The sequence below is a fragment of the Girardinichthys multiradiatus genome, chromosome 14, assembly GCF_021462225.1.
Source record: "Girardinichthys multiradiatus isolate DD_20200921_A chromosome 14, DD_fGirMul_XY1, whole genome shotgun sequence".
In the NCBI taxonomy this organism is placed as follows: domain Eukaryota; kingdom Metazoa; phylum Chordata; class Actinopteri; order Cyprinodontiformes; family Goodeidae; genus Girardinichthys; species Girardinichthys multiradiatus.
The window spans coordinates 42000477-42014410 of record NC_061807.1 but is presented as its reverse complement, the minus strand read 5'-3'; the positions used below and the strand labels follow the sequence as shown (position 1 = coordinate 42014410).

The 13934-nt window shown below is 43.1% G+C and overlaps 1 protein-coding gene across 2 annotated transcripts in view; it reads right to left on the bottom strand.

Annotated features, from left to right (window-relative positions):
* The window catches only part of mtmr1a (myotubularin related protein 1a), a 51000-nt gene that overhangs the window by 16828 nt on the left and 20238 nt on the right, over positions 1–13934 (bottom strand). For both annotated transcript variants that reach the window (XM_047386534.1, XM_047386535.1), the window contains 6 exons: positions 13787–13874; positions 13508–13602; positions 13288–13395; positions 13077–13175; positions 11146–11229; positions 6579–6728 (listed from right to left, as the gene is read on the bottom strand). In XM_047386534.1, coding sequence (XP_047242490.1) covers positions 6579–6728; positions 11146–11229; positions 13077–13175; positions 13288–13395; positions 13508–13602; positions 13787–13874 — 624 coding nt within the window. The remainder of the gene's footprint in view (positions 1–6578; positions 6729–11145; positions 11230–13076; positions 13176–13287; positions 13396–13507; positions 13603–13786; positions 13875–13934) is intronic.

Below are 13934 nucleotides of genomic sequence, written 5' to 3'. Positions count from 1 at the left end.
AATAGCTTTATTGCCAAGTACGTTTTTGGACATACAAGGAATTTGTTTTGGCGTAGTCAGTGCAATACAATACAAATTAAACAGTATAAACATATCTACAATATAATATAAATATATGTGCACAGTTTTAAGTGAGTGAGAGTAAATATAGAGCAGTATAAGATGCAAGAGCAATACAACAGTGCAGGTGATCATTGTGCAAGTATGGCAGTGCAAGTAAAGCAGGAGTCCAAGCTGAGCGTTAATGTAACGCATAGAGTTACAAGTTAGAGGTGTCCTGTCAACAAAAAAAAGGGGGGTGTGGGTGAAAGGGAGAGTGTCAGGGTGGTTTCCGGGCTTTGTTAACCAGGCTGGTGGCAGATGGGAAAAAACTGTTCTTGTGGCGTGAGGTTTTGGTCCGGATGGACCGTAGCCTCCTGCCAGAGGGGAGAGTTTCAAAGAGTCTGTGACCGGGGTGGGAGGGATCAGCCAGAATCTTCCCTGCCCGCTTCAGGGTCCTGGAGGTGTACAGTTCCTGGAGCGACAGTAGACTGCAGCCAATCACCTTCTCAGCAGACCGAATGACACGCTGCAACCTGCCCTTATCCTTGGCTGTAGCAGCGGCGTACCAGATGGTGATGGAGGAGGTGAGGATGGACTCAATGATGGCTGTGTAGAAGTGCACCATCATAGTCTTTGGCAGGTTGAATTTCTTCAGCTGCCGCAGGAAGAACATCCCCTGCTGGGCTTTCTTGATGAGGGAGCTGATGTTTGGCTCCCACTTGAGATCCTGGGAGATGATGGTTCCCAGGAAGCGGAAAGATTCCACAGTGTCAATTGTGGAGTCACAGAGGGTGATGGGGGCAGGTGGGGCTGGGTTCTGCCTGAAGTCCACAACCATCTCCACTGTCTTTAGAGCGTTGAGCTCAAGGTTGTTCTGGCTGCACCAGTCCAACAGATGGTCCACCTCCCATCTGTACGCGGACTCGTCACCATCAGAGATGAGTCCGATCAGGGTGGTGTCGTCCGCAAACTTCAGAAGCTTGACAGACTGGTGACTGGAGTTGCAGCTGTTGGTGTACAGGGAGAAGAGCAGAGGAGAGAGAACACAGCCTTGGGGGGAACCGGTGCTGATGGTCAGGGAGTCAGAGACGTGCTTCCCCAGCCTCACGCGCTGCTTCCTGTCAGACAGGAAGTCAGTGATCCACCTGCAGGTGGAGTCGGGCACACTCAGCTGGGAGAGCTTCTCCTGTAGCAGAACTGGGATGATGGTGTTGAAAGCAGAGCTGAAATCCACAAACAGGATCCTGGCATAGGTTCCTGTGGAGTCCAGGTGCCGGAGGATGAAGTGAAGGGCTAGGTTGACTGCATCATCTACAGACCTGTTGGCTCTGTAGGCAAACTGCAGGGGGTCCAGGAGGGGGTCGGTGATGTCTTTTAGGTGTGAGAGCACAAGGCGCTCAAAGGACTTCATCACCACAGAGGTCAGGGCGACGGGTCTGAAGTCATTAAGCCCTGTGGTCCTTGGCTTCTTGGGAACAGGGACGATGGTGGAGGACTTGAAGCAGGCTGGCACATGACATGTCTCCAGTGAGGTGTTAAAAATGTCTGTGAAGACTGGAGACAGCTGATCAGCGCAGTGCTTCAGGCTGGCTGGTGAGACAGAATCCGGACCAGCAGCTTTCCGGGGGTTCTGTCTCCTGAAGAGTTTGTTGACGTCCCTCTCCTGGATGGAAAGAGCCGTCCTCGGCGTGGGTAGGGGGCTGGTGGGGGGGAACTTCAGGGTGGGGGTTGGAGGTGCCAAGGCCCCTCTTGAGGCTGGGGAGGTGGGGGTGGTAGATTGTGGCTGCAGCTGTTGGGGGGCGTCGTGGGGGATGGTTGCAGGACTGTCCCTTTGTCTTTCAAAGCGGCAGTAGAACTCGTTCAGGTCGTTGGCGAGGCGTCGGTCGTTGATGGAGTGGGGGGCTTTCGGCTTGTAGTTGGTGATTTGCTTGAGCCCTTTCCAGACAGACGCAGAGTCGTTGGCTGAGAACTGGTTTTGGAGCTTCTCAGAGTACAGTCGTTTGGCCTCTTTCACTGCCTTGCCAAACTTGTACTTTGCCTCTCTGTATATGTCTTTGTCCCCACTCCTGAAGGCCTCTTCCTTATCCAGTCTTAACCTTCTGAGTTTAGCTGTGAACCAGGGTTTGTCGTTGTTGTAACTCACCCTGCTGCATGATGGTACACAGCTGTCCTCACAGAAGCTGATGTAGGAAGTCACAGCCTCTGTGTACTCGTCCAGACTGTTGGTAGTAGTCCTGAACACATCCCAGTCTGTACAGCCTAAACACGCCTGGAGATTCTCCACAGCCTCACTGCTCCACTTCCTTGTCGTCCTCACAACAGGTTTGCAGAGCTTTAGTTTCTGCCTGTATGCAGGAATCAGGTGGACCATGATGTGGTCGGATTGGCCCAGTGCAGCACGTGGGACGGCGTGATAAGCGTCTCTGATGGTGGTGTAACAGTGATCCAGAATGTTGTCCTCTCTGGTCGGACATTTTATAAACTGTCGATATTTGGGGAGTTTGTGGGTGAGATTACCTTTGTTAAAGTCGCCAACGACGATTACTAAGGAGTCCGGGTTGGTCCACTCCATACTCAGTATCTGGTCGGCGAGCATGCGCTGTGCGACTTGCACGTTAGCTTGCGGCGGGATGTAAACACCGACCAGGATGAACGAAGCGAACTCACGGGGGGAATAGAAAGGCTTACAGTTTATGATGAAGGATTCCAGGTCTGGAGAACAGTGCTGCTAAATCACTGTCACGTCGTTGCACCAACCACTGTTGAGGTAAAAACAGATTCCTCCACCTTTCGCTTTGCCGGAGAGTTCCGTGTCTCTGTCCGCTCTGTAGAGCTGGAATCCTGCCAGCTGCAGCGCAGGGTCCGGTATTAATCCACACAGCCACGTCTCCGTGAAGCACAAAACTGCCGATGAATAAAAGTCCCTGTTTTTCCCCAACAGCAGTTGTAGTTCCTCCATTTTGTTGGGAAGTGAGCGAACGTTAGAGAGAAATATTCCAGGTAACGGTGTTCGTAGTCCACGCTGGCGAAGACGTACCAGCACCCCAGCCCGTTTCCCTCTCTTCTGGCGTTTCACCGCGTGAACAAAGGTGAGCGCACCTTTGACCAGAATGTCCAAAAATTCCAGAGCAGTTCGCAGAAAAGTGGGAAATAACTCCTCTGGTGTAGTAGCCCTGATGTTCATGAGTTCTTCTCTGATGAGAGAGCTCCGGGTACCATCACAGAAGACCGTTTTAAAACAAAAAACAAAACAAAACAATGCGCACCAACACGCCGAGGCGACCATCCGCGGCGCCATCTTGGATCCTTGATGTTCTTACACAGCTCTCTGGTCTCTGCCATTTAGGAGAGGTTGGAGTTTGTTTGATTGAGTGTGTGGACAGGTGTCTTTTATACAGATAATGAGTTCAAACAGGTGCAGTTAATACAGGTAATGAGTGGAGAACAGGAGGGCTTCTTAAAGAAGAACTAACAGGCCTGTGAGAGCCGGGATTCTTACTGGTTATTAGGTGATCAAATACTTATGTCATGCAATAAAATGCCAATTAATGTGATTTTTCTGGATTTTTGTTTTAGATTCCGTCACTCACAGTTGAAGAGAACCTATGATAAAAATGAAAGACTTCTAAATGCTTTGGAAGTGGCAAAACCTGGAAAATCAGCAGTGTATCAAATACTTCTTCTCTGCACTGTACGGACGTTTAATAGTTTACTACAGTTCGTGATTTTTTGACAGAGCGGGCAGTCCTGTTGGGGGGGTGTGGTAAGAGTGCCCCCATTGGATAATAGTAGGGGAAACTGCAATCTGTATTCTCAAAATATCAGTACGCCCAGATGATGGCAGCCTCCTGAAGCAAAAAGCCTGTTAGGATCAGGGTTGGTTAATCTACTAGATTTTAGTTGCACTAAATACAATATTGGCATTTTTCTAACCCAATCCTAATTTCTGATTCACTTTAATGGCTAATTTTATATGTGTCCGAATCTAATTTTCTGCAATTGCAGTTTTCTATTGTAATTTGTGCATGTGCATATTTATAATTGTGGTCAAATTTGTAAGTCAGGCAGTGAAGGAAAAAATATTTTGTATGCAATCAACTATAATCAGAATCATCTTAATTGCCAAGTTTGTGCACAAAAACAAGGAATTTGTTTCCAGTACACTTTGCTCTCAGTGAAGATTTTTATTATTTATATATATAATAATGGAAATAAAATATATCTTTTTAAATGTGCATATATACACAAGTGACTTTACAACAGAATATAACGTGAGACCAGTCCAAGTATGTCTGGTGTTCTTCTAGAACTGAATGTCAAGTGTTCATCAGAGAAACAGCCTGGGGGAAGAAACTGTCCCTGTGTGTTTTAGCAGACAGCGCTCTGTAGTGCCACCTGAAGTTAAAAGATTAAACAGTTTATGTGCAGGGTGTGTGGGGTCTGCAGAGATTTTTGCAGCTCTTTTCCTGACCCTAGACCTGTACAGGTCCTTCTCAGAATATTAGCATATTGTGATAAAGTTCATTATTTTCCATAATGTCATGATGAAAATTTAACATTCATATATTTTAGATTCATTGCACACTAACTGAAATATTTCAGGTCTTTTATTGTCTTAATACGGATGATTTTGGCATACAGCTCATGAAAACCCAAAATTCCTATCTCACAAAATTAGCATATCATTAAAAGGGTCTCTAAACGAGCTATGAACCTAATCATCTGAATCAACGAGTTAACTCTAAACACCTGCAAAAGATTCCTGAGGCCTTTAAAACTCCCAGCCTGGTTCATCACTCAAAACCCCAATCATGGGTAAGACTGCCGACCTGACTGCTGTCCAGAAGGCCACTATTGACACCCTCAAGCAAGAGGGTAAGACACAGAAAGAAATTTCTGAACGAATAGGCTGTTCCCAGAGTGCTGTATCAAGGCACCTCAGTGGGAAGTCTGTGGGAAGGAAAAAGTGTGACAGAAAACGCTGCACAACGAGAAGAGGTGAACCCTGAGGAACATTGTGGAGAAGGGCCGATTCCAGACCTTGGAGGACCTGCGGAAGCAGTGGACTGAGTCTGGAGTAGAAACATCCAGAGCCACCGTGCACAGGCGTGTGCAGGAAATGGGCTACAGGTGCCGCATTCCCCAGTTCAAGCCACTTTTGAACCAGAAACAGCGGCAGAACGCCTGACCTGGGCTACAGAGGAGCAGCACTGGACTGTTGCTCAGTGGTCCAAAGTACTTTTTTCGGATGAAAGCAAATTCTGCATGTCATTCGGAAATCAAGGTGCCAGAGTCTGGAGGAAGACTGGGGAGAAGGAAATGCCAAAATGCCAGAAGTCCAGTGTCAAGTACCCACAGTCAGTGATGGTCTGGGGTGCCGTGTCAGCTGCTGGTGTTGGTCCACTGTGTTTTATCAAGGGCAGGGTCAATGCAGCTAGCTATCAGGAGATTTTGGAGCACTTCATGCTTCCATCTGCTGAAAAGCTTTATGGAGATGAAGATTTTATTTTTCAGCATGACCTGGCACCTGCTCACAGTGCCAAAACCACTGGTAAATGGTTTACTGACCATGGTATCACTGTGCTCAATTGGCCTGCCAACTCTCCTGACCTGAACCCCATAGAGAATCTGTGGGATATTGTGAAAAGAACGTTGAGAGACTCAAGACCCAACACTCTGGATGAGCTAAAGGCCGCTATCGAAGCATCCTGGGCCTCCATAAGACCTCAGCAGTGCCACAGGCTGATTGCCTCCATGCCACGCCGCATTGAAGCAGTCATTTCTGCAAAAGGATTCCCGACCAAGTATTGAGTGCATAACTGTACATGATTATTTGAAGGTTGACGTTTTTGTATTAAAAACCCTTTTCTTTTATTGGTCGGATGAAATATGCTAATTTTGTGAGATAGGAATTTTGGGTTTTCATGAACTGTATGCCAAAATCATCCGTATTAAGACAATAAAAGACCTGAAATATTTCAGTTAGTGTGAATCTAAAAATATGAATGTTAAATTTTCATCATGACATTATGGAAAATAATGAACTTTATCACAATATGCTAATATTTTGAGAAGGACCTGTATAAGTCCTGGATGGAGGGAAGGTCAGCTCTGATTATTCTCTCTGCAGACCTGATTATTCATTGCAGTCTGGACCTGTCCTGTTTGGTGGATGAACCAAACCACACTGAGATGAACGAAGACAGGACAGACTGAATTATGGCAGTGTAGAAGATTCTTAGAAATAGATCAGAAGGAAGTTTAGAGGTTCAAATAAAAATTAAGATTAGTATTGGTAAGTGTCATGATGCCTCTTTGACAGTACTTCCTTGTTTTTGGCCTTTTGTTGATCTGGTGCACAAAAAAATAAAGTTTTTATTCGCTTGCTTTTAAAATCCTGTCTGATGCATTGAAAACATAAAAAAAATATATATATATTTTCAACTATTCTTAAGCAACAGGTTTTTTCAGCTGCTGTTACAGGGGTCAGTCTCAGGTCCTGTTAAAATGAACAAGCATCTGTGAACATAACTGACCGGTAGGCGGCACTTGGCTCTGAACGACGCCACCTGCGTTATGTTATCCTCTGTCATGTTGTTGGGGAGTACCAGGATGGAGGGGTAAGTGTCACACAGCTCATAGTGAAGGTTCATTTTACTGATGCTCCAGCTCTCATTTGGAAGACCCTGATGGAACATGTTCAAACACAAGGAAGAGAATTGGATAAGGGAGTGAAAGATGCATAATCTTCATCTTTAAGGGTTAAATACCAAGATGTGATAATAATAAAAAAACAATGTGTTGAAAACTAAGTTTATTGTCACAGCTTTCTTTAGTTTAAGACGAGGAGAGTTAATGCTTATTGCCTTATACTTAAATGCCCTGGTAGAGTTTGTTGGTCTGTAGATATTTTTTTAATTATTGTTTAATCAAGAGAAAATAAAATGTGTAAGAACCTTTTTGTGCCAGGGTCCACACAATACAGTAAATAATTAAAAAGTTAAAACAGAAGTGCAAAATAGGTCAATGAGGATATCAGCCAAAGTTCAATGCCAACTGAAGTTTAAACAGAGGAACTGGTGACTGGATTTAAAGCTATGCTGTAGCATATTCCAGGTTTGATGTGACAAAGTTCTAAGACAAAGCATATTTTCCAGACTCTATTCCTTAATGGAACCCACAGAGTGAGCCATGATGGGGAACAATCATAACGGTTCCTACCATTTCTGGAAAGCAGGTTTAGTACATGGAAAGGGAGTTTTTGTAAAATGGCTTCATAATAAAATGAGTAAAAGTGTTAATCTCCTTGCACAAAAAGAGCAGGGAAGCCAGATTTTGATATGAAGTAAAATGCAGTGGTTTGTTCCAGTGGTTTGTGGTTTGTGCAGAGCAGCTAGGAAACCCGATGTAAGGATTTTCTCCCATATGAAAACTGAAATTATGAAACATAAATTCTGTTTCAGCTTTGGTAATAAAGAGTCAACATGGGTCAGAGTTCGACCAGTGTGGATGCCTAAATATTTGTAGGTCAAAACTGTCAACTGTAGAGTGGTCTACAGAAACAAAACACTGACTAATAGGGTTTTGAATATCACAATTGAAAGTTTGCAAAAGAATAACTGATCACAACTGTGATCAGTTAAAATAGATGTGCATTTAGGCCCAAACGTATTCATACCCCTAGCAGATTTAGACTTAAAGTAATCTATTAATTTTACCAACATCTTTACTCTGACTGGAAGTAGTACAAATGTTTTAGAGTGTCCTAGCCAAAGTCGTGACTAAAATCTCAGAATCTTTAGCTCCTTGTACAGCTTTAGGGTGATGGCAAGTAGGTAAAAAAACTAATCTGTTAACCTAAAACTATAAGATATTTAGGTGATCAAATTTATTCATGCTTGATGTGCTATGGACATAAAGATGTTTAAAACTTTTTCTATTTCTAAAGAGCTGTGGATTATCTCAGTTGGAGGGTCTTACACTTCCCTGGTTTTTGGTGAGTTACAGAGATATTAAAGTGTTTAAGATTCTTATTAAAGCATCATTTACCACACAGCTAAAGGTTGGTAGAATTTAGGGAATACAAGGAAATGTGCAACTAGAGATGGATACCGAATTCAGTACTTTTATAGGTACCGACCGAATTCTGTCGGTACTACCGCGTACCTATTCATGCCTCCTACCTAAACATTGATGCTCACAAAGTGCAAGCAAATTCCAGAACAAGACATCTTTGATGACAACGAATATGTTGTGCCAGTTTAATCTGTAAAAATGGATAATTTCTGGAGAACAATTTCAAAGACTCAACTTGGCCTCCAAAGAATTGCTTTGTATCTATCGAATGTGTTGGGCCAACATGTCAGCTACACAGATTTAATGTTTCTGCTACTCATGGCTCCATACCTGGTGCCACAGCTGACCTTCAGAGCCCAGTATGAGTCAAGGCTGAAAAGGGAAAATAGTCCTAAAAGTAGGCGCCTACTTAAAGCTGCAGTAGGTAACTTTTGTAAAAATGTATTTTTTACATATTTGTTAAAAGCGTCACTATGTCCTGACAGTATGAGACAGATTATTTGTGAAAAACCAGGCTCCTCTGGCTCCTTCCTGTGGTCTTACTGCCATTGGCAGAAATACACTGCTCCCGGTCAGAAACAACCAATCAGAGCCAGAAAGAACGTCTTAGCAATCACTTGTCAATCATGCTCATGTATGCACTGCTCACACCCCTCCCCCGCAAGATCAACGTGTGCTGCAGCTGTGCTAAAGGCTGTGCAAATGGTTTGAGGACCAGGTTTGTAGTCAAAGGCTACGTTCCCACTGCAGGTCTTAATGCTCAAATCCGATTTTTTCAGAAATCAGATTTTTTTGTGTGGTCGTTCACATTACTTTGAAAATGTTGCGGCTCCAAACTGACGCGCATGTGCATAAGAACAATACGAGCATCCTCAAGCGCACAACAGTAAACATGGAGAAATAGGTGTTCTGGTTTAAGTGAACAACAGAAGCTATTTATTGTCAGCGGGTGCTGTGTGGGAAACACGTGAATAAAAGGAGTGAAACTCTTTATTGTTCCGTTTTAGGTAGATCTGACTGCCAGTTCAGCACAACTGTTTGGATGTGGAGGCACAGCCAGCAATGGTGGAGCAGGGATGTTAACAACTTCACAGAGACCGAGTTTATTCAGAACTTTATCATGTCGAGGGCAACTTTTAATCATATATGTCAGTGCCTCTCCTCTCAATTCCACAGGCAGAGGACTTGATGTAATCTAGTGTATCAAACTGAAGCAGGGGCAGATCATCACATGCTCGGTTACCTTGATAGCATTTTAAAGTCCTCTGTTTGAATGGTTGTATACGAATTTTACAATACAAACTACGCCCCACATCCATGCAGTTCCTATGAGACTTTCAATTAGACTTGACTAAAGTTTTATTTCTGTTTATAAATGAGCTCTAACGTCTCGCTGTATCTCCATTGTGCAGTTCTATTCTAGTCCCCCATCTGTTTTGCTAACTGCTACAGTTTCATGCTGGATGGCGCAAAATTGTGACGAATGCGACGGAAAGAGATATCAAAGTCACACCTAATCCGCCTTGGTCGTTCCCACTCGAGTCACATTCCAAAAGATCAGATACGAGTCGGATTCAGGGCCACATATCACACTGCAGCTTGAAGTGACCCAAATCCGATTTTTTTGCCCGTATGCGACCTGTATCCAAACTTTTCACGACAGTCTGAACGACACAGATCCGATTTTTTCAAATGTGACCTGTGTCTGTGCGGCCAGGCTGCATTCATCCGACCTGTACATCATTGATACTCGACAAACGTCACTATTCTGGGTCCTGCTAGGCGCTCACATATGCACATAAAGGTTGCCTTTGTCATTTGAAAATTATGAATGAAGTCCGTATCCTTAAAGCCGCTCACATCACTATCCCACCACTGCTGGCTTCGACTCCGAACCCACACGTTTTTCTGTACCGACGGCGCTGCCACTGCCCCACAAGATGCCATGGCCAAAAACCTGGCTCTCTTTCTTTTCGATTTTCTTAAAAATACTGCATTGTTAATATGCTGGCTCTGGTTGGAAAACAACTTAAAAATCGCTAAATACAGACCAACATTTCCATCCATATTTACTTCCACAAATATAAGCACGCTCGCGACATGTGACGTCATTGCGTCGTCTACTGCGCATCCGGGACACTTGAGTTGTATGAACGGGTTCACACAGGAGATCACTACAAGTCACATATATTTAGAAATGTGAACGACCACGCAAACAAAATCGGATTACACCAAAAAATCGGAATTGAGCATTAAGACCTGCAGTGTGAACATAGCCAATGTGGCTCAAATGTGACTTGAAAAAGTCAGATATGGGCCAGATATGAGCGTTCACACTTGTTCTAGAAAGTCTGACATGGGCACTTGACCCCCAAAAAATCTGATCTGGGCCACATTTGCCTGCAGTGTAAACAAGGCTAAAGTACAGGCAGGCAATACCAAATGTAAAGCATATCATTGATGTTTGGTCCCTACCAGTGAATGTGCCAGATCTGTTTATCTACTTCATCGATTGCCCTGCTTACTAGCCTGCATGTTCACGGAGGGAGGAGCTGTGGAGGGAGAGCTGCACCACAGCAGAGAGCAAGGGGTAGGGACCTGTAAGGTGTGCTTGTTCAAACGTTCAGGCTTCTCAGAACTCCCTACTGCAGCTTTAACATAAATAGTTCTAATGTTAGATAGGCTGTTAGATAAATACTGCTTAGGTTTTCTTCACTGTAAGACCAGAGCGTCAAGTTTATTTATTTTAAATTAGTGTAACTTAGTTCAGGAGAGAAATGTGTCGAATGAGCTGATTCATGTTGTGTCTGCCAGTTCAGTAATCTAATCCTTTTCTAACCATAATAATAGTTAAAACATAAACCCTTTCCTGTCTCAACTTTGTTAAAGTTTTTACAGTGAGAAAAATCTGCAGTCAGTCTAAATGACACTTAGCCAAACTAAGCAAAATCAAAAAAAGGATTCACACCAACAGACTACAGAAGCATACCCTAAAACCTTGAGAAGGTAAGAGGTTGGTGGGGTTACCTGTCGATTGTACTCTGCTGCTGGATCGTAGACCTTCCAGCCGTCCACAGGAAACTGCTCATTATACTTGAAGGCAAATAAAGGCTGAGAAAGAAGGTAAGACGTTACAACGTTTGGTCTGTTGGACACGTAATTCCACTGATGAACATTGGTGGTGGGACCAACTCAATAAGAAACAATTACAGTGTTTCTGTTTGTCTGAGAATGAGATTTTAAGAGAAACCTTCTGGTGTCTGCTAGAAAGCTGACAATGAAGATGGATCTTTTTTCTCAGCATCACAATGAGTCCAAGCAGACATTCAGATAAACAGTTAGCCAGAGTTCAGAACTACAGCTGACAGAAGATCTGTGAAATGACCTGAAGGGTTTGTTTTCCAAATGTGCAAGACATTGATGGAAAATTACAAAGTCAGACTTTGGGATGCTGGCCGACTAAGAGTCTTCTACAAAAGAATTCTGAAATTTAATTCAAATCTACTGCCAGAAGGTTTTAGTTTAAGGTTGTGCATTAATGCAGCCAAGTTGCTGCAACCATTTTTTCAGTTCAACTGTAAAGTCCAAAGTCACATTTTAGGTGAAATATGTTTTGATCTGATTTCTCCTTTTTTACATGACATACATCTGGTATTTTAACAGAGTTGTGTGGACTTTTAAGAGCCACTGATCGGACCCTACTGGATTGATTTCATTTTCTATATTTCTGGAGATGAACTGCATCTGTCTTGTAAAAGTGCATTATGACACCTGTTTTGGATTAGCTCTATATAAAAAAGTTGAAATAACCCAGGTCTGCACGGTGGCGTAGTTGGTAACACTGTTTTATTGCAGCAAGAAGGTACTGGGCTCGACTCCCGGCCGGGGGTCTTTCTGCATGGAGTTTGCATGTTCTCCCTGTGCATGCATGGATTCTCTCTGGGTACTCTGGCTTCCTCCCACAGCCCAAAAACATGACTGTTATGGAAAATTGGTCTCTCTACATTGCCCTTAGGTGTGTGTGCGTGGTTGTTTGTCCTGTATGACTGTGTTGCACTGTTGCAATGGACTGCCGACCTGTCCAGGGTGTACACTGCCTCTTGCCCGTAAACTGCTGGAGATAGGCACCAGCTCCCCCGTGACCCACTATGGAATAAGCGGTATAGAAGATGAATGAATGAATGAATAACCTGTAAGAGCTTAGTTTTCTTTTTTTGCTGTAATAAAGATGATAAAAAGTGATACATTTAGAGTCTCAGGTCAAATCCTGTTCATAATAAATGTGCACAATAAAACTGCTCAGTGTTACTCCATCAAGAGCAAGTCTTTCAGACTCAGTGAAATGATTTTCAAGGGAGAATTTGAATCTTATATTACTAACCTACACATAGCAGGATAGTTATTTTACAGGTTTTAATGAAATGAAATGCAGCCTGCAGACTGTTGGGACCATGGTATTCTATCTCTGTCATGTCAAACTGGAGGACTGTTCCCATTTCTCCTAGAGAGGTTTTATATATAAAGACGGATTACAAACCCGTCAATTATCTGCAGGTTTCCTCATCCAGTTCAGATTCACTAGCTGAAAGTTGCGAGGTGGGGACCATGCAAAGAGCCCTTTTAATTATTTATTTATAGATGTATTTAAATCGGTTTTATCGTTGTATGTTTTAAATTTTGTATTTATTTTTTATGGTTGTATTTTTGGGATGCATATTGTAGACAAGTTACTTTTATCTGTAAGAGGTGTTGTGATAATTTCTAACTGTGAATATCTTGCCCTGCTTCACTTTTGGTCATTTGATGTTGAAATAGTTTTATTAAGCAGTAAACCCACACTCAGTCCTCTTTACCATGGCAACACCCAGGTTACAAGTATAATTTTATTATTTTCAGTTTGGTTACACAACTAAACTACATGGCATTCGATATCAAACATATCACTTAATTAGACTAACCAAGCTGTAGGAGAGAGGGAAAGCATGTTTGGATAACATCTCGCCCATCTCTGGTTGGCTCTCATCTGTTTTATAGGCAAACCTGGCACTCCTTATGTCCTGACCAACGAGAGAGTAAGGAAACAGTTCAATTAAGCATATGAAAAAATAAAAAAAACATTGCACGAGATTTGGAGAAGGGACTTTGAGAGGAGAGTATTTAAGGTTTTACCTTACAAACCATTTCAATTCCCTTAGTGTTATCTCCTTGGTTGGGGACACTAATGGTCTCCAGTCTGCTGATAGCTCCAAAGTTGATGTCAAGAATAAAGGAAGATTCCTGAGTGATAACAGACTGACATTAGCTTACTGCAAAGACACTGGAGAGAACCCTGAAATCTATTAAACAGAACATTATAGGAAATAAGAAGAACAAGAAAAATAACATGTACCTTTATCAAACTGGTAAAGTAAAGCTTGTAGTCTGTGACCGTCAGAGTACCAGTAATCAGACCACTGAATGGACAGATATACATAACGTCTTTAACTAAACACATGGTTGCATCCACAACCGTACACAAACACAACAACAAGAGAGAGAAGACAGAGAAAAGGTGGTGATTTAAACTGGTTAGGTAAGTGGCAAATAACAAAAAGACTGGATATGAGACTTTTAACAGTGTGACAAATATGATGCTGGAGGTGTAACACATTAAAAACGATGAAGGTACCTGTAATCTGAACAGTTTCTCCTGGCAGAAGAGGCACTTGGTTAGGTGAAAGCTTGACTGGCGCACCAAATCCCAGAGTTGGACGGTTCTGAAGAGAGCACAGAGCAGTCAGCAGGGCCCCCAGATCTGCACCTTCTACAGCTAAGAA